General features: G+C 41.8%; 2 protein-coding genes and 1 long non-coding RNA gene across 3 annotated transcripts in view; 2 read left to right on the top strand and 1 right to left on the bottom strand.

Annotated features, from left to right (window-relative positions):
* Positions 1-69: 69 nt before the first annotated feature.
* cUnh2orf69 (chromosome Un C2orf69 homolog) lies at positions 70-7,474 on the top strand. Its single transcript, XM_083639404.1, has 3 exons — positions 70-435; positions 5,509-5,756; positions 6,786-7,474. Exons 1-3 carry the CDS (start codon positions 136-138, stop codon positions 7,261-7,263), a joined length of 1,026 nt encoding a protein of 341 aa, XP_083495530.1. The 5' UTR covers positions 70-135; the 3' UTR covers positions 7,264-7,474.
* Positions 7,475-8,055: 581 nt separating this feature from the next.
* Positions 8,056-16,223, top strand: LOC310778960. Its single transcript, XR_014552792.1, has 2 exons — positions 8,056-14,817; positions 14,886-16,223. It is a non-coding gene; the product is annotated as an uncharacterized lncRNA (long non-coding RNA).
* stk17b (serine/threonine kinase 17b (apoptosis-inducing)) overlaps positions 11,632-24,161 on the bottom strand; it is a 25,522-nt gene continuing 12,992 nt past the window's right edge. Inside the window, exons 3-7 of the mRNA XM_083639432.1 lie at positions 21,059-21,197; positions 19,540-19,666; positions 18,274-18,322; positions 17,999-18,178; positions 11,632-16,903 (exon numbers count right to left, since the gene is read on the bottom strand). Of these exons, the coding sequence (XP_083495558.1) occupies positions 16,681-16,903; positions 17,999-18,178; positions 18,274-18,322; positions 19,540-19,666; positions 21,059-21,197 (718 nt within the window). The 3' untranslated portion in view covers positions 11,632-16,680. The remainder of the gene's footprint in view (positions 16,904-17,998; positions 18,179-18,273; positions 18,323-19,539; positions 19,667-21,058; positions 21,198-24,161) is intronic.

Raw genomic sequence — 24,161 nt, 5'->3', positions numbered from 1 at the left:
AGAGGTTCTTTCTTGGGCCTTGCTTGCTAACCGATAATATAACGCTACTCCTAGGTCTAGATAGTTAGCAGCAGCATGGAGAGCCAAGCTAGCTCTGTTACTGCGTAACCAGCTTAATTTGAGCGTCCTGCGTCCATGATAGCTGCCCAAAGAGTTGCGGTGGGCTTTTCTGTAACGTTACTAGCTGTGGCCAAAGTGATGAGCTCCGTGGCGGGGACGTCGTCGTCCGAGCCTGCGAGACAACCGGGAACGCAGAGGCTCCAGAGACTGGCCGGGGTGCCTGGTGCCGACCAGAGCCGAGTCAACGACCTGCTGCTGCTCCGGCCTGCAGACGGGCAAAGTCGGTGTGGTTCAGAGCATTTAGACGGAGAGCCGGCTGAAGATGGGAGTAGTAACGCTAACACACATGTTGTGTTTTTCCATGGGGACATTCAGGTGAGTGGGGCGGGCATTGGGCAATAACCCCAAGTGGTTCCCAAACTGCACACAGGGGTCCCCTAGCCCTTCTCAGGACGCTGTTGTAAAAATCATAACCTGAGGTAGTGGGCGTGGTTTGTGAATTTGGGCGTTTACTGGACAATTATGGCCTGTAAACAGAAAGCTAGCTTCCTGCTGCTGTGGTGCAATAGTATTAGTTAGCTGTTCTTGGCATTTAAATAAGAATTGATTGCAGTTTATATATATAATGTTTGTGTTGTGTACCACATTGACATGCATACATGGAAGACAGTTGAACACTAAATGAGTAATTTAACATGTCAGATCTAGGTTTAAGTATCGTCCTTTTATTCAATTATGTTTATAACTTTAAATTGGATCAGTTGATGTCTGCTATTAACTGAGCAGAGCTGGACCACAGATACTCCCGAATTCCAAGGCATGTCTGAAAGCGGCTATAGACTCCTGTCTACACAGTATTAGTTAATCAAGCAAGTTCATTATTTGCATTTTTCCCTTCACCTAACGATGACGACACTACTATCATACAGTTTGAAGACAAGCACCAAGTAGGAACAACACAGGCAGAACTACAGTAATGTTTTCAGATGGTAAACAAAATCCTTAAGAGTACAGTTGTATGTGTTTTTTTTAATATAACCCATATGATTCGAGAAGCAGCTGGCGCCCTGGTATTTTCACATGATCTAATCTGGCCCCCATTCAAAAAAGTTTGGACACCCCTGAGCTACACTGACATCAAGTTTATTTATAAAACGCTTCATCACAAACTGCATGTCTCAAACAACTTTACAGAGGACAAGCCTACATAGATCTAACTAATAACCGGTCACAAAATGATGCAATACACAGTAAGCAACAAAATAATAAGACACAAGGAAGCAAAACCAACACAAAACAACATGTTGGAAAGACACAACCGGCCTATGCAGGATTTCTACAGCAAAACTACATATCTACCAGTTATCTTTAAAAAAATTCGAATCATGGGATTAGCACATTTTGCACACATAACGGAGATTCAACAATGATGCAATTTAGGATGCACCTTGCATATTGTGATTTTAGGCTTTTAATAGCTGGGTATTGAATGGTTATTATGACTTTATGCTGCTAGGTTAGGTGTATGTTTATATTCTGTGCATTTCTTCTCTTTGAATGCAAGCCGATTTCAATATGTGATCGAGTAAAATTATTTTCATTTATAGCCTACAAACCATCTGCTTTTCTAAACTGCCCAGCCAGCCTACATTTATTGACACACTTGAGCATCACACTCACGGTGATCATTCTAGCAACTAGGGGTGGGAATCACAAGTTTGATCACGATACGATATATCGACTTATTGGACAACAATGCGATATTTGCCGATATCACAGAATCTGCCATAATACGATTTGATTCAGGGGGCTGCGATCGATATTAGACGATATGCATTGATTTATATCCAAGAGGTGCACTTTGGTGGAAATGGTGATGTAGTGGAATTTGGAATTTCAAAATAAAATAATATAAATAATGTTTATTTCTTATGGCATCAGGTTTCATTGATAAAAATTTGACTAGGCAGGGTACAACAGTATCCTGAAATGCATCAAAACATTACAGTATCAATCATGATGCTGATCTGGTTGGCTGCATCTGTTCTGGGTGTGAGGGTTTGCTCAATAAAGAGGGGGTGGATCCAGTGTCACTCTAGTCATTTCCACACATGAAGTCCGGACTACCGGTATGCACTGCCACGTTAAATCACGCCTGGCTATTTAGCAGACTTACCCCCGTCCAGACTCCAAACTTCTGACTGCCTTGGAAAATCTGAGCAGTGGAAGTTGAATGCCTTCACTTCCCCTTAGCCAGCTACTGTTTGAAGTGTTTGAACCTAAGCGTGAAGCACCTAAATCAGACCGTGCTCAGGGTGGCAGCAGTGCTAAGTGTTTGAAGTAGTAGAGAGTGTGTGCACTTCACCTTCCCTGTTAAAATACTATAATTTCTCTCCATCTTGGGCCTAAGTTAATTCCTGCTGCCAGATTATGACATTTTTTGTCAGCTGTTGAATCGCTCACTAATCAAGCAAAATAGGAGTAAAGAGATTAAACATCACTCTTCAGTTTTACTTTCTCATTCTTTAGTGAAATTCAAAGACCACCCCCAAATACAAGAGGACCTGCCATTTCTATAGCACTCATTCCATCCATTCATTCCACTCATCTGCAATTCATTAGGCAGCTTTCCAAGGAAGTGTTAATATTCCCACAGTGTCCTGGTATTTCCCAGGAGATGTTGGTATGCACAGGATGCTCTCTGTGTGTGTGTGTGTGTGTGTGTGTGTGTGTGTGTGTGTGTGTGTGTGTGTGTGTGTGTGTGTGTGTGTGTGTGTGTGTGTGTGTGTGTGTGTGTGTGTGTGTGTGTGTGTGAGAGAGTGATATTTCCATGGTAAATAAAGTGAATGAGGTCCTTGTGTTCAACTCAGGCTCTGTTCAGGTCAGGACCACACATTGTTGCCACCAGACAGTCTGACAGGGAAGTGAGAAGATGCAGATGATGGAACTAATTAAGTAGGTCACTCTTCCAAGGACGAGCGAGTTGGTGATATTTATAGTTGGACTCAGCCTGATAGGATATAGGCCAGGCTGCTGGGCATTCTTTTGGTTTGGCACACTCATCGGGGCTGAAGCCTGAACTTATCAGAACTTAAATCACATGGATACATATTTTGTGTACCCATTTCAATTTAATTGTAGCAGCTTTATTGGCACAATGAGATCATTCTGCCGCAGCCAAAGAATCAAACACATTGTATTACCAATACATCTAAACTTTAGGGTTTTCATTTTAGGCTTTCAACTTTTCACCATGAGGCAGTGAAATCTGAAAAGTATGTCCGTCCTGTCCCGTCCTCCTCCCCCTGGGTCGGTCAAGTTCACATTCAACATTTGTCACTCAGATTGATGAGCTCTCTGCTTAGAAATTGCATCTAGCCTGAGGCTGAGGTAACAGGCATCTGTAGAGCTGAGTAAGAAATCAGGCAAAAGTTTCTTTCAGGGGCATTTTGATTCTATTCTGGGGCAATTTTATTATAAACAAATATTGTAATATACCATCACATAAACAGAGGAACAAGCATAAATAAATAAATGACAGCTTCAGGCTGTGCTCAGGTGTTTTGTTTTCTGATCAAAACATGACAATTCAAGTCAAGTAAAACCATGTAAACGGGGTGGCATGCAAAAAATGGTACAATGGTTCAATTTCAATTTTTTATGAAGTTTTAAATACATTTTCGCCATGAGTCCCCATTACTTTCTGACCATCTATCTATCTATCTATATATAAAAGGGAGCAATGTGGGCAATGTTTCTCTGTTTAAAATGTTTCCCCTCGGTGATATCATGAAGTCCCGGCATTGTGACATTACTGATGATGTCATCAGTGATGTCACTTGAGCAATTGTGCATTGTGACATCACCGATGATGTCATAGGCATTGTGACATAATCAGTGATGTCATAAGAGCAATTGTGATGTCATCAGTGATGTGACGTTGTGACTAGGGATGGGCATTTCTAGCAAAAACACTATTCGAAATTCGCTGGCCAAATTCGAATTTAATTCGAAATTCGGAAAAAAAAAAAAAAAAGTAATTTTTTTTTTTTTTTTTTTTTTTTTTTTTTGTGAGTGAAATGTTGCATTGTCTCCCCTGATTCTAAGTCTACGGCTTTATTAATTAATATAAAAAGCTTCTGCTGTGGATTTTTAGCTCAAACAAGCATTGCACCACTGAAGTAAAGAACATGTTACATGACATTGACATTTTCGAAAATAAAAAACAGTTTTGACAATCATGAGTGGTTCATTAAATATTTAGTAGGCTCAGGTCTGAGTGCCAAAGGGGTGCCAAAGTCACCCCCTCTCCCTCTTCATGGGATTTCATCCGCCATTCATTTTTCCATAAACCTTGCTTAAAATGCTTATAAAAATTGTTTTACTTGCTCAAACCAAGCGATTTGACTATACTTAGAATCAGGGGAGACAATGCAACATTTCACTAAAAAAAAAAATTTTTTTTTTTTTTTTTTTTTCGAATTTCGAATTTCAATAATAAAAGTCGACCTTGATAATAACAACGATTATTCGAAAATTCGAAATTCGATGCCCATCCCTAGTTGTGACATCATCAGTGATGTCATAAGAGCGTGTGAGTCCGCACAGCGGGCGAGCTGCAGGGCGGGTGAGGGAGCAAGTGAGCCCGCACAGAGGTCGAGTTGCAGGGCGAAGCTCGGCTGCAGGGCGGGCGAGGCCGAGCTGCAGGGCGGGCGATAGTGAGCCTGTGTTTTAGGGTGTTGTCTGCTGCATGTTTGGCTTTTCTTAGTCTCAACGCCAGACCGATGAGAGTTCTTATGCTGATACACTACGTTACTGCATGCTGCAGATCTCTCTCTGGGTCTGGGACACTTTCCTTCAGAGGGCTGGTTATGGGAGGGAACCGTTCACTTGGCCAGTCATATGGCAGTGATGGCTTCAGTCCTCTCCAATCAGGAACGACTTTGCGATCAGACAGCACGGGAGGCGCAGCCCAATTTTCGAACCGCTCTCTCATCGGTGCTACGACCTGTCACTCATTCAATTTCAACCCGCATTCAAAACCTGCAGTGGCTGTTAACTGGCACAGACTCACTTATGTAGTATGCGGAGCGCAGCGATTCACCGTAATATTTGAGTCTGTGGAGAGACTAGGCTTTGCTGTACTTTTCACTGCTTTCCTATTATTGTTGTTGCTGTGACTTCCCCGCTCTTTATCTGTGAGCCCCCATCTTGATATCCACAGCCAAGCTTACAACAGGCTACACCCACAAGTGGTTTACACCCCCCAAAACATCATTGACAAGCCAACTCCAGGCAAAAGGGGGGATTTAGGCATGAATAGACTGGGTCACAGACTGATAATGTATATATCATATTTATTTTTTTGTTCTATAATGTGAAAAATGTTGCATATTGCAGGCTCGCAGCTGTAAACGGTCTCTCCTTATGTCCCTGTGTGTTGTGCAGAACTTCCAGGAGGAAATGTCTCTGCAGCCAGAGGGGGCTCAGTGGCTCTCCTGGAGTCTGGAGCAGGTGGCACTCACCCTGGGCCTCCGCTTCCCCGACCGGCACATCTGGGTGGTCAGAGCCTCCCGCATGTATCTGCACAAGTTCAGCTGCTACCACAACTTTGTGGAGAGCAACCTGTTGGGGGCGCCGGAGCACGCACCATACTCGCAACTGTCGCAAGACTTTGGAGCATTTCGCCACCTCAGGTTGCTTGCCCTCCCTTCCTGCTCTAATGAGTTTCTCTGGGATAAAGTTAAATGTGTCCGCTGAATCACAGCGCATAATTTGATTGATCATTTGTATATCAGGCTGGTCTTGTGGTCCATCAGTAATAGGGTTAGGGGTTTGAAAGGATTTAATCGCAGTTTAATCCATTATCGAATCCCATATCAGACCTTTTTCCATAATTTGTTTAGGAAAAAGAATTGCTCCAAATATTGCATTTTGCTAGCCTGATGTTCAGACTGAATTGTCAACTCGTACACTCATTTCCATCTTCTAGTCTGAGATTGCACTCTGAGTTATTTCTATTCCCAGTGGAATTCCAACCAATCACTAGAGTCCAAGTCCAATGTATAGACGGTTTTAACTTGACAACAAAAACATTCTAAACTGAACCTCAGCTCACTTCCTGTTGCAGTGTTTGCTATGGACACAAAAGAAAAGAAAAAACATTAAAGTGGAGGAGTGACCATTCCGTGAAAACCGTCTATAGAGACACTGCATGAAATAGGCCACGCCCATCACGGGGGAAAAGCTCCGTTCACTTCCACACACCAGCACCAGCGTCATGTTCCTTGAATTAAACATAGCTAAAAGCTGTTGTGTGGTGGGCTGGGCAGACAACAAATGTAAAAAATCGTCAGTTAAAGTGTTTTTGTACTCCCGAGGAAAACAAGGAAGGAATGAATCTGGGTAGTTTGCTAACGTTGAACCAGGTAACAGAACCCAACCCTAATCAGTAAGGCCACTCTAATCCTTGTTTTTCTTTTGTTTGGTTTACATTGAATTTAACCAGGTTAGCACACTTGTTGTTATGAATTACAATCTGTTTTATAAGAGAGCTGTAGACACTTTCAGCACATTTAGCTACAAAACAAAAATTAAGAGAGACAGAGTCACGGTCCTAAAACAACCATGTATCCCAGCTCTAGGTACACTCAGCGTGCTATGTGGTGTCCTTCCATTCACACGGAAGCACATAAGTTATAACAATTAACATTATCCGATCGCAGGGCATTGCTGAGCCACGGCATGGAGCGAGCCGGCCTCCCAAACCCCCTCCTGCCAGCAGGCGGCGCCGACTCCATCCCCTCCGGATTCTCCCTGATGCTGGTGGGCTTCAGCAAAGGCTGCGTGGTCCTGAACCAGATGGTGTATGAGCTGGCCGGCGCTCGGGCCGACCCGCAGTTGTCGGCCTTCGTCCTACGCGTCTCAGACATGTACTGGCTGGACGGGGGGCACCCAGGCGGCAGCCAGACATGGGTGACAGACAAGCAGGCGCTGAAGGAGCTGGCTGCCAGCGGCGTGGCCGTCCACGCCCATGTGACGCCTTACGAGGTATGTGACCCCATGCGGGCCTGGGTCGGCCGCGAGCACGCACGCTTCATCAAGACCCTGGAGGAGTTCGGCACCCGACTGACGCAGAAGCTACATTTTGCGGACGAGCCCGCCTCCATCGAGAACCACTTCAGGGTCATCAGGGAGTTTTGAGTTTGGTTTTCCCTCTCTGGCTGGTTTGGAGTGGTTGTTAGCAGCAGCAACGTCCAAAAGCTAAGCTGATTGGCTGGACTTAATCCAGCGCTTTAGATTTGTTATTTATTATTGAGAGTATAACTCTGGACTTGTGTCTCTTATTTGCTGGTCTTACCTCATTTTCCAGGCTCAGAATTGATAGAGCATAGAGACAGTCCGCATGTCTGGGAACGCCCATACAGGCTCTAGGAACGCTGGGTTAGCCTGGGGGCGGGGTCAGGGTGGGGTAAATTCCCCCGTTCTATCCATTCAGCAAAGTTAGAATTTAGTAAGGTCCTGGATTAAGCAGCACTGTCGAGTTGCAGCAAAATAGACAGTTTGTGTTGTACTCTGAAAGGGTTTTTCATCCTTTTAATCAAATTGTACATTATCAGCTTTATTTTAGCATGCAAAAGTAGCGCGAGACCCATTCCTGGCTGTTCATTGGCTAATGAGTCTCGCATTTTGGTCCTCCGCTGACGCCACTCTCTCTCTAGAGGACACTAGCCCAGCCCAGGCAGACACGATCGGGGATTTAACCACCGCAGTAAACGCACATCTGAGCAGATGTCTTGTGTTCTGCTCTAGAACCCCCAAACCTGTAGTTTTCTTTTGGTGAGTCAGCCCACGATGGGCGGTTTTACCCCACTCGCGCGCCAGCCGTTTAACATTTTGTTGGCGTTCCCAGACATGCGGACTGTCTATGACGAGACGTGGCCTCAACTTATGCTGGACTCAGTCTTATTTCTTTTCTATTGCTAAATGCACTTATTATGAGGTGGAATGGACTCTTATGGAGTCTTATTTTAAAGGGATAGTTCCGATTTTTTTATGTGGGGTTGTGAGGTACTTATCGATAGTCAGTGCAGTGGCCTACCCACAGTAGAATGCATCCAGCACGCTCCTAGTTAGGAGCAGAACAGCTCACTGCTTCTGTGAATGGGGGTCATGAACAAAAACATAATTTAGCTGACCTAAAAACAGGCTCACCTAAACAAATCGATGACAACGAAATGCCGTTCACTATGGAGAAAAGAGTATTATGCAGTAAGTGAATTCCCTGTAAATGCAGTCAATTTTCCATTTACTCTCACTGCAATAGACATGTACAGTATGTGGGTATGTGTTAGAAATGTTGACTGTAGCATTATTCTAAATGAAATAGAAAAATGTCTTTACTGGTTATGGTAACTCGTTTCATTCATATCTTATCTGAGGGTTGGGTATTGCAGTGCTCTTCAGCAAGTTTTTATCCGTATTTGGCGTTGAAATCCTTATAAAAGGGAGTAAGTGGGTTCTGCGATTTTGGTCACGTTTTTGGTTACACTCGACATCATCAGTGATGTCACAATTGCTCGAGTGTAACCAAAAACCACAATTGCTCGAGTGACATCACTGATGATGTCATAGATGATGATGTCACAATGTCTGGTCACTCGAGCAATTGTGATGTCATCGATGTCATCAGTGAGTGACATCATCATGCCAATAGGGCACGCCAGGCCACAGCTGCCATTTGTGAGCTGCAGGGCGGGCGAGCCCGCATAGCGGGCTGCCTAGTATTTAGACAAGTGAAAGTTTGATTTCAGTCTCACTATCAGGCTGATAGTATCAGCACTTTCTGACCCCAGGTGTAATACAGCGCTCGGCACAGTGCTTTATGCGTAGGAATATGGTAGTTCTACAGTTAGTGCCAAATGAAAGGGCTGTTTGACGGCAAAGTGCTGAAAATTGTCAAAATATAGCGTCCATGTAGGTGGCTAAATTACGTTTTTGCTCGTGATAATGATAACCTCCAATGGCCTCCTAGATTTACTTTGGGGTAAATGTACACTTTTACATGCATTTCTGGCTCAAGCTTTGAGTTCCTGTGGAGCCAGTGATTTGAAAAGATTGTGAAAATGAATCGACTCGCTTGTTGTTTTCCAATATATTGGTTGGATTTTGCTGATGAATGTAACATTGTTGGCATATCTAACTGGCATATTTAATTTTTTGACATGATTTTAAATTTAGCTAACAAATGTATCTTCAGCTGAAGCGGAGCATTGTCTTTAAACCCGCACTAGCTTGACACTTGAATGTTTCAAGTAGGTCACACCTCATTGAGACAGCGGCTCTGAATCTGAACTGATGCTACAGCATCAGGACCAGACTTCCTCAGTCAGATTGACCTCTCACAGTAGATTGAATTTTGATTGTATCAAAAGCACGGCTGTGACAAAAACACATGTAAACCAGTAACATGGTCAGAATGTAAAAAGGAAATTTGTGCCACCGTCATTCCGTCATTTTGAGCTTAGGGCTGGGCGATGGGCTATATCGTAAAATATCAATATCGTCATATCAGACTAGCTATAGAGCTGAACAGTCATGTGACATTTTCTGTCCTGGAAGTGAGTTCCCCATTCATTTTCTCCATAGACATTTAGAAAAATCCTTATATAATGAGTTTTAAGGCTTGAACAAAACAACCCGTGTCCTACTGAATCGTGAGTGACCATAAAACATTTCAGTTGGAGTAAAAATATAAACAGGGATTTTTTTTTCACAGAAAGTCGCGTGACTGTTTGGCTCTATTCTCCGGGATTTTGGTAATATAACTTAGATGTTGCTTCTCCTGGTCTTAAAGGGTGTTTTACAGTAAAATTATACAGTTTTCTATAGTCTGTTCTGGCTGAGTAAAATGAACAGTGATTGGCTTTACCAGCTCATTATATCCATATTACTTATTACTGATTACAAATTACTGACTACTAATAATCATTACTTTTCTTGTGTGTAAATCGCCTATTTCACATGCAGCCATTTTGTGTAAAAAATGCAGGAAGTAACCATGTGAAATAGGCGTATACCAAAATATTGAGGTATTTGGTCTAAAATATACTCCTCCCATTTCGATCTCTGTATTCAGTAACAAAGCCACAAATGTTTTCCACAAAGTCATATTGCTGCGGTCTCGGAAAAATATGAGTGACACCCATATTTTTTACACAAGCACTTATAAAGGTAGAGATAAATAATAGAAACCCCATACAAAATCCATTATCTAAAAATATGCATGGTCATCAATCTGGCACGAGAGCTGTTATTTTATGACTTATTTAACATATAAGGGTTGCCAGCTGTGCATTCTGGAGCAAATATTCACATACTAGCCAGGGATAAAAGTTGACTTGTTCTGATTAGACAGCAGATGACCTGGCTATGTGGCGCGCACGTGTTTAATTATCTACAATGTGTTTCCAGTTGACCTGGTCTCTATGTAAGCTTACATAGCATCTTTGCACTATCACAGTGACTAACTAATTTTGCTGAATGTAACTTCATACCATTCCATTGATGTTTACTTGCTCTGTTATGCCGTTTCAAAGAGCCGAGTGTCTCATAAGTAGTGACAGGCAAGATGAAGTTGGTAATATTGATTATTTTGGCATAACTATTAAGGTTTTGCTAGTGCTTGCTTTCATCTAATATCAAGTAATGCAGTAGAGATAAGGAATATTAGGACACATTCGATTAGGTTTTCTGCAAAAATGTGGATGTCTCTACACATTATTGCTAATCAATACACTGTAGAACGATGCTATTTTCTCGTATGAATAGTTAACTAGCAATAGATAGGCTGCTTCATATACAGTTGTGTCCATATATATTTGGACATTGGACACAATCTTCATTTTGGCTCTGTACACCACCACAATGCAGTTGAAATATAAATACCAAGATGTGCTTTAATTGAAGACTTCCAGCTTTAATTTGAAGGTATTTACATCAAATCAGGTGAACAGTGTAGGAATTACATTACATTTTAAGGGACCAAAAGTAATTGGACACACTTACAAACGTGCAATGAGTTCTGAAGCATTTGGCTGAATTTGAGCAAATAACATTGCATGAAACACTCCAGAATTCATCCTGCTGCTGTTGTCAGCATCAATAAATACAAGGGAACCAGTCCCATTGACAGCCATACATGCCCACGTGTGGATGCTTGTTAGTTTTTCCAATTACTTTTGGTCCTTTAAAATGTAATGTAATTCCTACACCTGATTTGGATGTAAATACCCTCAAATTAAAGCTGGAAGTCTCCAGTTAAAGCACATCTTGATTCCATTGTGGTGGTGTACAGAGCCAAAATGATGAAGATTGTGTCCAATGTCCAAATGGATCTAACTGTAGAAACCTGCTAGTTATAGGACTGCAATGGTTTCAGCTTTTTTTTGAATCAGCAGGTGGCAGTGTGGATGAAGCCAAAAAAAGAGAGAACTTAGAGGTCAGGACATGAAGAAACAGCTCTACATTTCAGACTCAGGACAACCAAAATATCACAAAAGCACCATTACATATTTTCTACAATCTTTAATGGGCTTTTCGGGTTGCTTTGTGATGCCTAAATATTAGCCTGTGGTCGATCATAATACAACACAGATTTAATCTTTTTTTTCTCCCTTCTAAATCAACAATTTCAAATGCCATCAAAAAGCTCACATAAAAAAATGTATAAAATGCTAAATAAACATACATCTCATGAACAGTTGTGTGTTTGAGTTTGACTCAAATCTATCCTTCAGTGTGTTACTGTGCTCAATCAGGAGGTGGTCTAACAAGCAGGAGTGGGGTGACATCAGACTCGCCTGACATTCCTGGTGCTCCAGTTCTTGAGGATGACAGCATGACTGCAAATTGAGCAGCTCTTTTCCAGACAATAGGCATACACATGCACACAGAGGCCACACACTGATTGGCAGCTGAGAAACACTTAATTGGGTCAGCCGTACAAAAACAAAATCAACACGGCGGCGTGATCGTGTTCAAGTGACGGACAGAGCGATCGCCGGCAAACGCCGCTCCGTCCGACCGATTCAAGCATTTCATCATCCTGCAATAGTGAGGAGGGGCAAGAGGTCCCACAGGGTCAGCTGACATGTATAAGTCCGTCTTTACATGACATGAGCTGGCATGTCTTAGGATCTTATTTTTCTTAGAGCAAGACATTCTGACAAGACTTTGTCTTGTTTGTGTACACAATTATGCCTTTTCAAGAATTTTCATCAAATCAAGTAACTAAATCTTGGCTTGAAACAAATGGAGTTCTACATCTTACAAGACATTACCACCGTTTGGGATTTTTATTTTATTTTAGAAGAAAACTATTTCTCACTTCTTGTTTTCTTATTAGTAAGAGGGAGATTCTGCTGACAGAAAGAGAGCTCCACTTGTTTCAATACAATTAAACTTCTTCAAGGACTTTCCTCAATCAAATAACATTTTGGCTTGAAACAAATGGAGTGATGTCTTACATGTATTTCAACACTAGACATTAACACCAGTTGGGATTACTATAATCTTTTAACACTTAGAATTTCTCACTTGACTTTCTATACAAATAAACTTTCAAGACTTCTCAATCAACTGACATAATCTCGAGACAAATGATCTCATCAAGACACTATCACCTGTATGGAGAAAATTATTAAAACAAGCTTAAAGGTAGTATGCAACTTTTTTGGGGCCCTTGAAACATGTTTTTTTTTCTTCTTCTTTTTGGTACATTTTTAAGTATCCTTTAGCTCTGACAGAGCTCTTGATACAAGGAATATCAGTTTGTAAGAGCTAAAAAAGAGTTTTAGATGTACTTGTGCTTACACATGTATTGTTTGTAAATATTGGGAGCAAAACAGGCTTGTGCTTTGAGTTATGGTACATTGTCCGTAGAAGTCCTACTCTTCAAGAATATGACTTTAAGATGTAAAAAATAAAAAACAATTACATTTGAAGGACCCTAAAAAAGTTGCATAGTATACCTTTAAGTGCAATTTCTCACTTGTCTTAAGAAAAACAGAACTTGAAAACTGATGAATGAACCGACTTGTTAAGAGGGACGTTGTTTTTAACAGCGCAGTGTTCCAGATTTTGAGGATGACAGCATATGGAATGAGAGCATAGCTGTGGCCGGAGACACCCGGCTCCCACACAAAGGCCATTGTACCAGCTGGTGACAGTGCCAGGGAGACCTCGACAACAACAAACAAGCAAACACAATGTGGTCTTATTTGGTTTGGCACCTCGGAACAAAAAAGGGAATGTTTACGTTTCACTGGACACTTGTGAGTTAAGAGCCGTCCGATTCGCGTGATGCTGCGCTTGAGTGAGATGCTGCCACAAAGGCTTTTCATTCAAGTCCATCCTGTCATAGTCTGACAAATGATGCAGCGCTGCCAACAGCTCCCCATTTCACATGATACAGTGTTTTTCTCCATCACCCGTCTCTCTTCTAAAACATCTACTTTATAATTAAATCTATTCAAAGTCTTCCCTCTTTCTCATCTGCATCACCTGAAAACCTTTCCTTCCCACATTTCCTAAGACTCAACTTCAGAACGTAATCACTTTACCAGTATAAAACGTCTCTTTCCTGACCCCAAAACATCTCAAATTCCATCAAATCTGATATAGTCTATATACTTCTCCATGACTGAAAACCTTCTGACTCATCTTCGCTCCCAAACCATCTGTAGTTTTACTTCCCAGTACCATTCAACAAACTATTCCTTGTTTTCACCATTCCAATTAATTGCAGCCAAACATGTCTATTTATTATTCATTACACTGTAACCAAACTGCATCATTTTTGTTGCTTAAATAACACCCTAATGCCTAATCAACCTAAATCGACTGTCTCCTGCTGTAGTCTAAAAAAAAACCCATTATAAAACACGAGCACAGCATTTTAAATCAACACATTAAGTATGACTCCAGTACATAAATAATAGGACTATAAAGAATGACATTAAGAATATAAAACAAAGTGAGCAAATACAGGAAGGTAGAGTGACAGAGCATGTCCTGAGATGAGAAGGAAAAGAATACAGCGGACGGATCCATTCAACATGGAAATCAGTTGCCGTATTCCCAAAAAGCACTTCATCACGACTTAAACTCATAACTAAGCTTTAGCTTTAAGGCACCCTCGACCAAAGAGGAGTAAAGTAGCGTTAACACTTCATATTAATGTACACATTCAGCATTAACTATTTGATTATTAGCATGCATATTAGCTGTTATTAGTCATTATAAAGCACTTACTAATGCCATATTAATATCTGCATGATCATCATCATCATTGCGGGCAGTCATGATTTTGAGGGCGGTATTAGTCACATAGTCACACAGTGATGTCATAAATCCCACATGTTGTGCCCATCAGTGACATCAGTGATGTCATAAATCCCACAACTTGTTGCGCCCATGGCGCATCGTCTTCAGTCTCCACCCAAGAAATAGAGCACGCGCGCTACACACTGACATCATTAGTGATTTGGCGCAAATCATGACATCATCAGTGATGTCATGAATCCCACATGTGCCCATGGCGCATCGTCTCCAGAGTCTCCACCTAGTATTGCTAGTATCCTACAACTACTAGTTTTCCCTCAATAACCTCCTCATTACTGCTTATTGATAGTAAGGAAGTTGTTGGACATGAATTACAATCTTAATATCTGCTTTGCTCAGTATGGGCCTTATATGGTGGTAGTAGTGCCACTAAAGCATATTAAGATCTTAATATCTGCTTTGCTCAGTATGGGCCTTATAAGGTGGTAGTAGTACCAGTAAAGCATATTAAGATCGTCATTCATGAAGAACTTTGTTACTATTAATAAGCAGTACCGTAATTAGATGGTTATTGAGGGGGAACTCTTAGTTAAAGGCCTAATAGTTGTAGAATATGATCATGCAGAATAATAGATGCTTTATAATAACCAATAAACAGCCAATATGGTACTGCTAATGTGCATGCTAATAAGCAACTAGTTAATGCCGAATATGTGTACCTTAATAGAAAGTGTTACCAAAGTAGCTTTTAATGCTGAACCAATGAAAGCAGATTAGATGGCTTTAAATGAGTGACTGAAGACACACAGCAAACCTCTCCAGAACAGAAACAGATGGGATCTCATACACGGCCTCCCAAACAGTTCAATACGCGTGTGCTTATTTACTAAGTGCTAAACCCTAACCCACATTTCTCTTCTGCAAGCGGAGAAAGAGGAAGTGACACAAGCTAGAGTACGACGTGAGGAAATCCATTTTGAGTGAGCATGGGTGTGGCGTGCCAACCAGCGGGGTGAGTCACGCCTGAGCAGGTACAGTCTAAAGTTTCTATCCGGCTGTGGAGGGCTAAACAGGCCTGTCATGAACACCAGCATGACTTGTTGCCTCACTTAGTGTAATTAAAAAAACTTGATGTCCTAACTCTTTCAATCCTTTGTAAGGGGAATATAATGAGGTTTCAAGTTATCAAAGGAGTTTTATCTACAACTCTTACACAAGATTAAACCCTTAAGGGTTTTTCATGAGGGGAGAAAATTACATCTTTTTCCCCTGAGAATGCATGAAAGCTCTGGAAAGGCAGCATAGTAAAATGTATGCGATTCTGTTTGTGTAATTCTACCCTACCGCTGGGTTGTTTTGACAGAGGAAGCACAGCTTTCATCACGCAACAACAAGGACACGAAAGTACACTGTTGCAGCAGGGAGTCAGCGATAAGGGTTACCACATGCACAGTGGCTTTACCAGCTTTGAATGAAAAACAGTGGCCACAGAGGCAGGTGAGATGAAACGATATCATCTGTACTGTTGGTTTAAATTTGTGTTAGGATTTTGAAATCCCAACATTCAGGGAATGGGAAATACTGTATACAACACAAAGAAACTTGGTCAGATAGTTGAAAACACATACAAAAACAAACAAACAAGCAAACAAAAAACATTTGTTTTCCCATGATGCCACTGTCCAGCTGTCCTTAATTCGCTCTAACATGCAAATAAGGACGTTATTATACTTCCTCAGCAGCAGTGCTTCTCTAGACGCCACATATTTCTGTTGAAGCTAAACAGCAACAAAATACTAGCTGGGACCGATGGTGACGAAGATCCCTTTAAAAAATATATTTCTGGCCTTTAGGCAGAGTATGAAATTGAAATTTCTTGACAAAGCCATTTCAAATGCAGAAGAGAGCAGTATTGCATAGATTTCCCTTGAGATACTCCACACCGTTTACAATACGGGGGAGGGGGGAATTGAACACTCAACACGGTGTGGACTTAGACAGTACTTTGAAAATAAAACGTATTAAATAATTTAGGTTAACATTAACTGACACGTACAGATTCCACATGTGTTTGAACAGCGTGATGAATGGGAGTTAGATCTCAAACTTAGTGGTTATCTTTGGTTTGAGCGGTCACTCCCGCATTTGACCGAGGAGCGGGACACAAACAAGACCTAAGTGCTCTCAGGCGGCGGACTGCTGGTTTTCTGGACGCATAAAACAACTAAAAGCTGTGAGGAATGAGCTGGTTTTCCCCTTTTATTTTTTGCCCCTTTTTTAGAAGTCACCGTCCACAGCGGGCGTCTCCTCGTCGAAGCGGAACTTTTTTGCTTGAGAGAGGGGCGACTCCAGGAAGTTCTCCTTGTCTTCGGGGTCTTCGGGCGGGGCGCCCCACTTTGCGCCGCAGCTCCTCTCGCGGACGGGGCGGGGCGTGATGGGCTCCGGGCCCAGCTGCCAGAGCCAGGGGTGACTCATACAGTCTGCAGCGGTGGGCCTGTCCCTGCAGCCAGACAACAAGGTCAAACACTTCTCATCTAACCAGCCTGTAGGTCACAGCTGGGGTCCAATTCACTGGTAATCAAAGTGAAGTGAGACTACTTTCCAATGGTCAAAAAACAACATTCACTCCTTGTTATGTTATTTTCAAGTTCAAGTTAGCATTATGAACCTTTTTAAGAGAGGTTTGAGAAAGAAAAAGTTTGTCATTATCATAATATAGGAAAACAACTACAGTATTTATATTTTGGTTAAGAAGCAGAAATACTCAGTAAAACAGAACACCAGCTTTGATTTATCCCTGCATAGATTAACTATGTAACTGTAAAGTCATCATTTAACGGCAAAACAGGACAGGATGCAGCAGCAATCAGAATGAGGAAGACATAAGGTCCTTACACATCAAGAGCGATGCGAATATACGGCACGAAATTGCGATGCGAGTTTTGACCCACCTGTCAATCACAGCCACAGATGTGTACACCTCGGAAGCGAATTTCTGAAAAATCGACCGTGGTTCGAAAAAATAAACCGCAATAACGCTCAGCGAAACTTCGCCGTTGGTATGCATGGTTGCATTAACTGATATAGGTTCGGAAAATATTGACGTGCGAATTAATCGCACGAAAAAAACGCTCCCGATGTGTAAGGACCTATATCCTCGTCACTAAAGGAGGTGGTATACTATACTTGCATAAATGACTTTCAGCAGGTTGGTACGGAAGGACACTCGTGGGAAAACAGCACTGCAAGTCAAATTCTTTGCACATCCGCAGTCGCAACTATGTGACAGTCTGCAAACGGACTAAAATATCACGTGTTTGGTTGTGTTGGTCTCTTCATTCCAAATGATTTGCTTGTAGACTCCGCTTTCTGAGCTCTTTAGAGGAAATGTCAACCTTTATGACAGAGACCAACCAAATGGTTCCTAAATCCTCGTATTTCTTCTGTTAACTCGGTTGTATTTATCACCGGTATTTCCGTTTTCAGTTCTAAATAAATAAACCAACAACAGAATTTGTGGCGTGTTCGACCGTTTCTATTTGGGGCAAGTTCGAGGCACGTTGTTCCTATGCAGACAGCTTTTGCTCTCACTCACTCAGGCACTTTGACCAGCAGCTTGCGGATGAAGTCCACGGCCAGCTCAGACACCCTGGAGAAAGCCTCGCTGCTGTAGTCCACGTTGACCTGGGACACGTTCAGATATGTCTCCTGCTTGTCGTCCCCCACGAACGGAGACTCACCCGTCACCAGCATGTAGGCTATCACTCCCACACTCCTGAGGGCACATGCACACGACACACACTCAGAACACATGGAATACACACGGGACTCTCAAATAATTAATTGTGGGGTTTGCAAGGAGGGGCTCACCATAGGTCAGTAGCGGTTGTGATAGGCTCGTAATTCAGGATCTCTGGGGCTAAATTAAGTCATGGAAGAAAAAGTGAGTTATCTTTTAATATTGCCGGAACATTTGCCTTATCCTTTCATACGTGAATGTAGTTTCCATGTTGTGATCTGTTGTCTTTTAAGTTCTGTTGGCTGATTCAGTTGTGTCTTTGTTTGTCATCTCGATTTCTTTATTTTTTTCCGGATTTTTCACGGTTTTCTCCCAAATTGTACTTGGCCAATTCCCCCTGCTGTCCCGGTCGTTGCTCCACCCCCTCTACCAATCTGAGTTATAGACTAGCACATGCTTCCTCCGATACATGTGCAGTCACCAGCTGCTTCTTTTCACCTGACAATGAGGAGTTTCACCAGCAGGATGTAGTGATTGGGATGATACACGCTATTCCCCCCAGTTCTGCTCCCCCCGAACAGGTGCCCCAACCGACCAGAGGAGGCACTAGTGCAGCAACGGCTTCCCACCCATGGTGCAGACACGACCAATTGTATGGATGCCTGACCAAGCCAGAGGTAATACGGGGGCTCAAACCTGCAACCCTCGTGTTGGTAGGCAGGGAATCTACCACTGCACTACACAGATGCCCTGCTTTTCTTTTTCTTTAGGTAATTTGTTTTTATGAGCCACTTGCTTTCTAATCTCACCTGCACATATTTCTGTCTATGTCATTTGCCTTTTATGATTGTGTTTTTTTTTTGTCCCTGTGCTTGTATGTTTTATCACTGTACTAATGAATTAAGAAGGGATTGGGTAATTTTACAGGATATGGCTGGAAGAAACAAATGTTACACAAGACAGGGCAAGGCTAGCTCCTGGTTTTGTAATAGTGCGGGGTGTATTTCCTGGCGTGGATTAAACCAAATAATCCTTATGATTGATGTGAAAATTCTACCCACTTCTAACTTTGTGTGAACACCATCCCATGATGCATCTCTTCTGTGACGGCATTGCAGTCTTTGAGGATGACAATGTCCTTATCCACAAGTGGCTTGAAGAGCACAATGATGATGATGATCATAGCCATATGCCAAGGCCTTCTCCATAACCATAAACTACTGAACATCTATGGGAGATTCTGTGATGCCTGAAATGGCATTTTCCATCATCATCACATCGGAGGACGGAGGGCCTTTACTGACTTGCACTGACCTTGCTCTCTAACAGATGAATGAAGCAAAGCTGCTGTATTGGCCCTATCCTGATCCTGACTGATGAATCAAACATCACCTTACCCACGTATTCAGGTGTGCCAAGAATCTCACGCAGCTCTCCCACTGTGCCCAGCCGACGTGCCAGGCCAAAGTCTACAATCTTTATATCGCCTGGGGGAGACGGGCTAGTCAGGAGAATGTTCTGGGGCTGGAGAAGACACAAGAACAAAGAGGAAACACAGGGTGAACTGACAGGAACCACATGTTTCCATATCAGAGTGGGGCTGTGAATTAGGCCATATGAAATCAGTTTTATTTGTTTCCAAATCCGTTAAATTTTTCCCTTTTTTTTTTTTTTTTTTTTTTTATGACTTGGCTCTCTCAGACAGTCTCTTCCACATGTTTTTCAAAGTGACAACCAAGTTGTGAGGTGACGTGAGAGGGACCTTTATGCAAGACTGACACCCCTCTCAAAACATCTCCATCGAAAACAAAATTATTCCTCTAGCACTATTTGTACAATTATGAAATAGGTTAATACAATAATTACGCCTTTTTCTTTTTACAATTTCAGCCAAAATGGAAAAGTCTGCAATATTCCATGTTTTACAGTTGATAATTCCATTTTTATAACCAAATTCTGTGATTCCATCTGTGTTTTCTGCATTGTGAAAATCATATTAGGCTGGGAATCTACCAACAACCCAGCAGCCACTATGATGCCTGCAAGTTACTCTACATCTCTCTACCAGCCACGTTGACGGGTGCCAACCATCGTCTGGGCTTGATTTTCTCATCTACAAAGCTATTTATCATCCGGTAAAAATGTGGGCCTTGACATGGGACATGGGAATCCAGCAGCCAAAAGGAGTGGTGAGAGGAGGATGTTGCACATGTTGCACAGACGTGCTGTTGACAAGCCTTCCCCACTTTCTGTTATGGCTATGTATCTGGCTATGCACTTGTTTCTAGTGAGAGGGTAAATATGGCTCTGTTAACACCTACTGTGTTATCTCCTCCCTCGACACAGTTATGCTGTCAAACATCAAATGGCGGTTTTAATCATGCATTGTGCATTTACAAAGCCTATGTGAATTAGAGCTGCAACCATTAGTCGGTTAATCGGTAGACAGAAAATTAATCGCCAAATATTTTTATAATCAGTTAATCGTTGAGACTCATTTTTAAGGGGAAAAATTAAATTAAATTATCTCGTTCCAGCTTCTTAAATGTCAATATTTTCTGGCTTCTTTAGTCTTCTATGACAGTAAACTGATTATTTTTGGGTTGTGGGCTGTTGGTCAGGACAAATGAAGACATTGAGGATATCATCTTAGATTTTGGGGGAAAAGTGATTTAAAAAAATCACCATTTTGTGACATTTCATAGACCAAATGACTAAGTGATTAGTCGGAAAAATAATCGACAGAATAATTGATAATGAAAATAATTGTTAGTTGCGCCTGGTAATGCAGGTGAGCACGCAGTTTGTGGTGGCGGTGAGAAAAGTGAACATGTCAAAATGACATGTGTGTGTGTGGGTGTACAGGTGTGTGTGTGTGTGTGTGTGTGTGTGTGTGTGTGTGTGTGTAGACTAGACCTTGAGGTCCAGGTGCACCAGGCTGCACTGGTGGAGGTAGTGGACTCCCTCCAGGGTTTGTCTGATCAGACGGGTGATCTGGGCCTCTGGCAGCAGCTCGTCTGACACGCAGTGGTCAAAGATCTCTCCACCCGCCGCACTGGGGAAATACAAATACAAACACACACACACACACACACACACACACACACACACACACACACACACAAATATTGCTTATAAGTTATCTATACAAATGTCAAAGGGTAGAGATACACAACACCAGGCACATTTTGTGGCACTGTAAAATGGTAAGATATCCTTAATGAGGCAAAGTGACCATCAATTCCCGTCCCATCCAAAAAAGATGTGAGCCTTCACATTTTACGCAAACAAATTATCTATAGGACTTGATACTCATTATGAGAGGAATGCAAATGAATTCAGAAACAAAACAGATGCCTGGCAATCTACAGTATACAAATCCATACAAATACCCATGAGTCCTCCCGTCTGCTTCCTCAATGTGTGTCCTCACTCCTCCGTGACACATTTCACGTAATATCTTAATATCACAAGTTCTAATATCAAACGATTCTAAAAACACAAGGATGGATAAAGATCCTGGAAGATTACTTGCCAACTGAGGATGTACTGTATCAGATGACGACTTGGCCGACGAGAATAAAATGGGAAGCAATATGATTAACGGCAAGAACAACGCAACACACCCAAACCCCACTGGAGTATAGAAGCCGACTGAAACAGCTGGGGAAATTAACAGCTGTGTATCTTTAATGGTCGTGCAACATCCAATACACACTACAGCCTTGTGTTGAACTGTGAAGATGCTTTTACTGAGCCTACTGTACATCAAAAGCCTAGTAGATTGTACACATCATTTCCAATTCACAATAACAAGGAAACAAGACTATTTTATTCAGGGTCCCCACACATTTTTATGGACAACATTTCAAAACCTTTCCATGACTTTCCAAGAATCCATGGCATAATAGAATTTCCATGTAATGTGAGGTGGTCACTCTGAATCAATGTGAAAAAAGGGGGGAGCTACTAGGAATTTTAAGGCAATATTTAATAAGAAGTAATATATCTGTGTACAAGCAGTTACAAAACAGAATATATCTTCGATATAGTAGCTCCCCCCTTTTTTCACTTGTATACTATTGCCTTTTGAGCTGCTTTGGTCCACACTTTTTGTGATTTCCCACTCTGAATCAATACCAGGAATTATTACTACACTGGACAAATAGGACACAACTCTTTATATTGGATTTACTTCAACAGCTACAGAAAATCTATTTGCTGTTATGTCACAACAAAACTCCATGACTTTGCCAAAACTTTCGAGGATTTTACACTACCGTACTTCCATGACTTTTCCAGACCTGGAAAACTATATTTTGAAAATCCATGTATTTTCCAGGTTTTTCATGACCGTGGGAACCCATTTCGTAGAGGAGGTGATCCTGTATGATTAAGGCAACAATGTCGTTCCTTTGCCCCTAACACTGTCGTAAAACTGCACATTGTTTACAGTGTTTTATGACACGTCAGGTTTATCAAGTTTCTCATCTGGCATTGGTGTTTGCCAGGCTCAGGCTCAGGCTCAGGCTCAGGGAGGGACTAAGCCGTCTGTGAGTCTCAATGTAGCAGACAAAGAGGGTGGAAACCTTTCTGCTGAGGGCCAGCCGGCCTGCAAGTGCTGAGGGTGCGGTTGGAAAATCACAACAATTCACCTTCAGAGACAGTCATGTGGATTCCTTATTCCCAATCTATGTTTCACATCAACTCTCTGTTTTGACGATACAAAGCAAAGACGCTACTGATAATAAATGTATAAGGGGAAAAGGCTATGCGATTTCAGAATGGGGATTTCAGTTATATGCATGAAATAAGGTCTGTGGTTAACAAAAGTTTATGGGAGTGGAGATTTGTGTTCAGCAGGATAATCTTCATAAACGAGAACCACTTTTTTGAAGTGTAAATGCTTTTTTTACGCGATTTTCAGAAAACGCTTCAAAAGTCATAAAAGTGGTCTTAATTATTTGTGAAGATTATCCCGCTGGACACAAATTTCCACTCCCATAAGCCTGTGTTAACCACAGACATTATTTCATGCATTTAACCGAAATCCCCATTCTGTAATCCCTTGGCCTTTTTCCAAGTTTTGTTGGAGGGGAGGCCCACAGTCTCAAACTTTGAAAACCCCGGTTTCATTATTATCCATACTTTTAATTGATCTTTCTTTCTTTTTCATTTTATGAGTTGATGAGTCATATTGCCTGACAAACTGTATTTTTAGTGTTTTATGTGAAGCAAATTGAATTTGCTTTGCGTATGAAATGTGCTATAGACGGTTTTAACTTGACAATAAAAACATTCTAAATTGAACCCCCGCTCACTTCCTGTTGCAGTGTTTGCTATGGACATAAAAGAAAAAAAAACATTCAAGTGCAGGACTGACCATTCCGTGAAAACCGTCTATACAGCTGAGCAGCTAAAACAAAAGTAACGATGTCGAGTGAATATTTCTGCGGTTTGCCGAATGCTGAGAAAAAGGAAGTGCTGTGGGGTTGCGCTCTGGTGAAAACCGTCTATATAAACAAAGTTTCCCTTGCCTTGCATTCAACACAGTTAGATTGTGAGATAACTGTTTTTATAAGGCATCATATGGGACCATAATGTTCAATAGAGTCATGTACAACTGAACTCTATTGGACTAAACTGTAATTTAGTATACATGATGATTTTAGTCTTGAATAAATCCTGATAAATGGAACAGTAAGAATGACCTCTCTGGCGTTCCATTGTCAGAGTGAGTGGCGGTAGTGTAGTAGAGACTGGAGACGTGCAGAATGACCTCTCTGGTGTTACATTGTCAGAGTGAGTGGCGGTAGTGTAGTAGAGACTGGAGATGTGCGATTGTAACCAGAGGTGCCCTTGAACAAATAGTGCTTGTAGGAGCCAATTAGCGCTCTTCTATAAGTAAGACCAACCCCTTTGCGCTGATCAGGTGTTTCGCCCGGAAGAGCATACAGTTTTTGACCACACACACCCACGGTAGGCAGCTTGTTGCTGCAGTACCTAAATTACCTGTTTA

The sequence above is a fragment of the Poromitra crassiceps genome, assembly GCF_964638095.1.
Source record: "Poromitra crassiceps genome assembly, chromosome: 6".
Classification (NCBI taxonomy): domain Eukaryota; kingdom Metazoa; phylum Chordata; class Actinopteri; order Beryciformes; family Melamphaidae; genus Poromitra; species Poromitra crassiceps.
The sequence above is the reverse complement of the archived record's forward strand: the minus strand, read 5'-3'. Positions and strand labels throughout refer to the sequence as shown.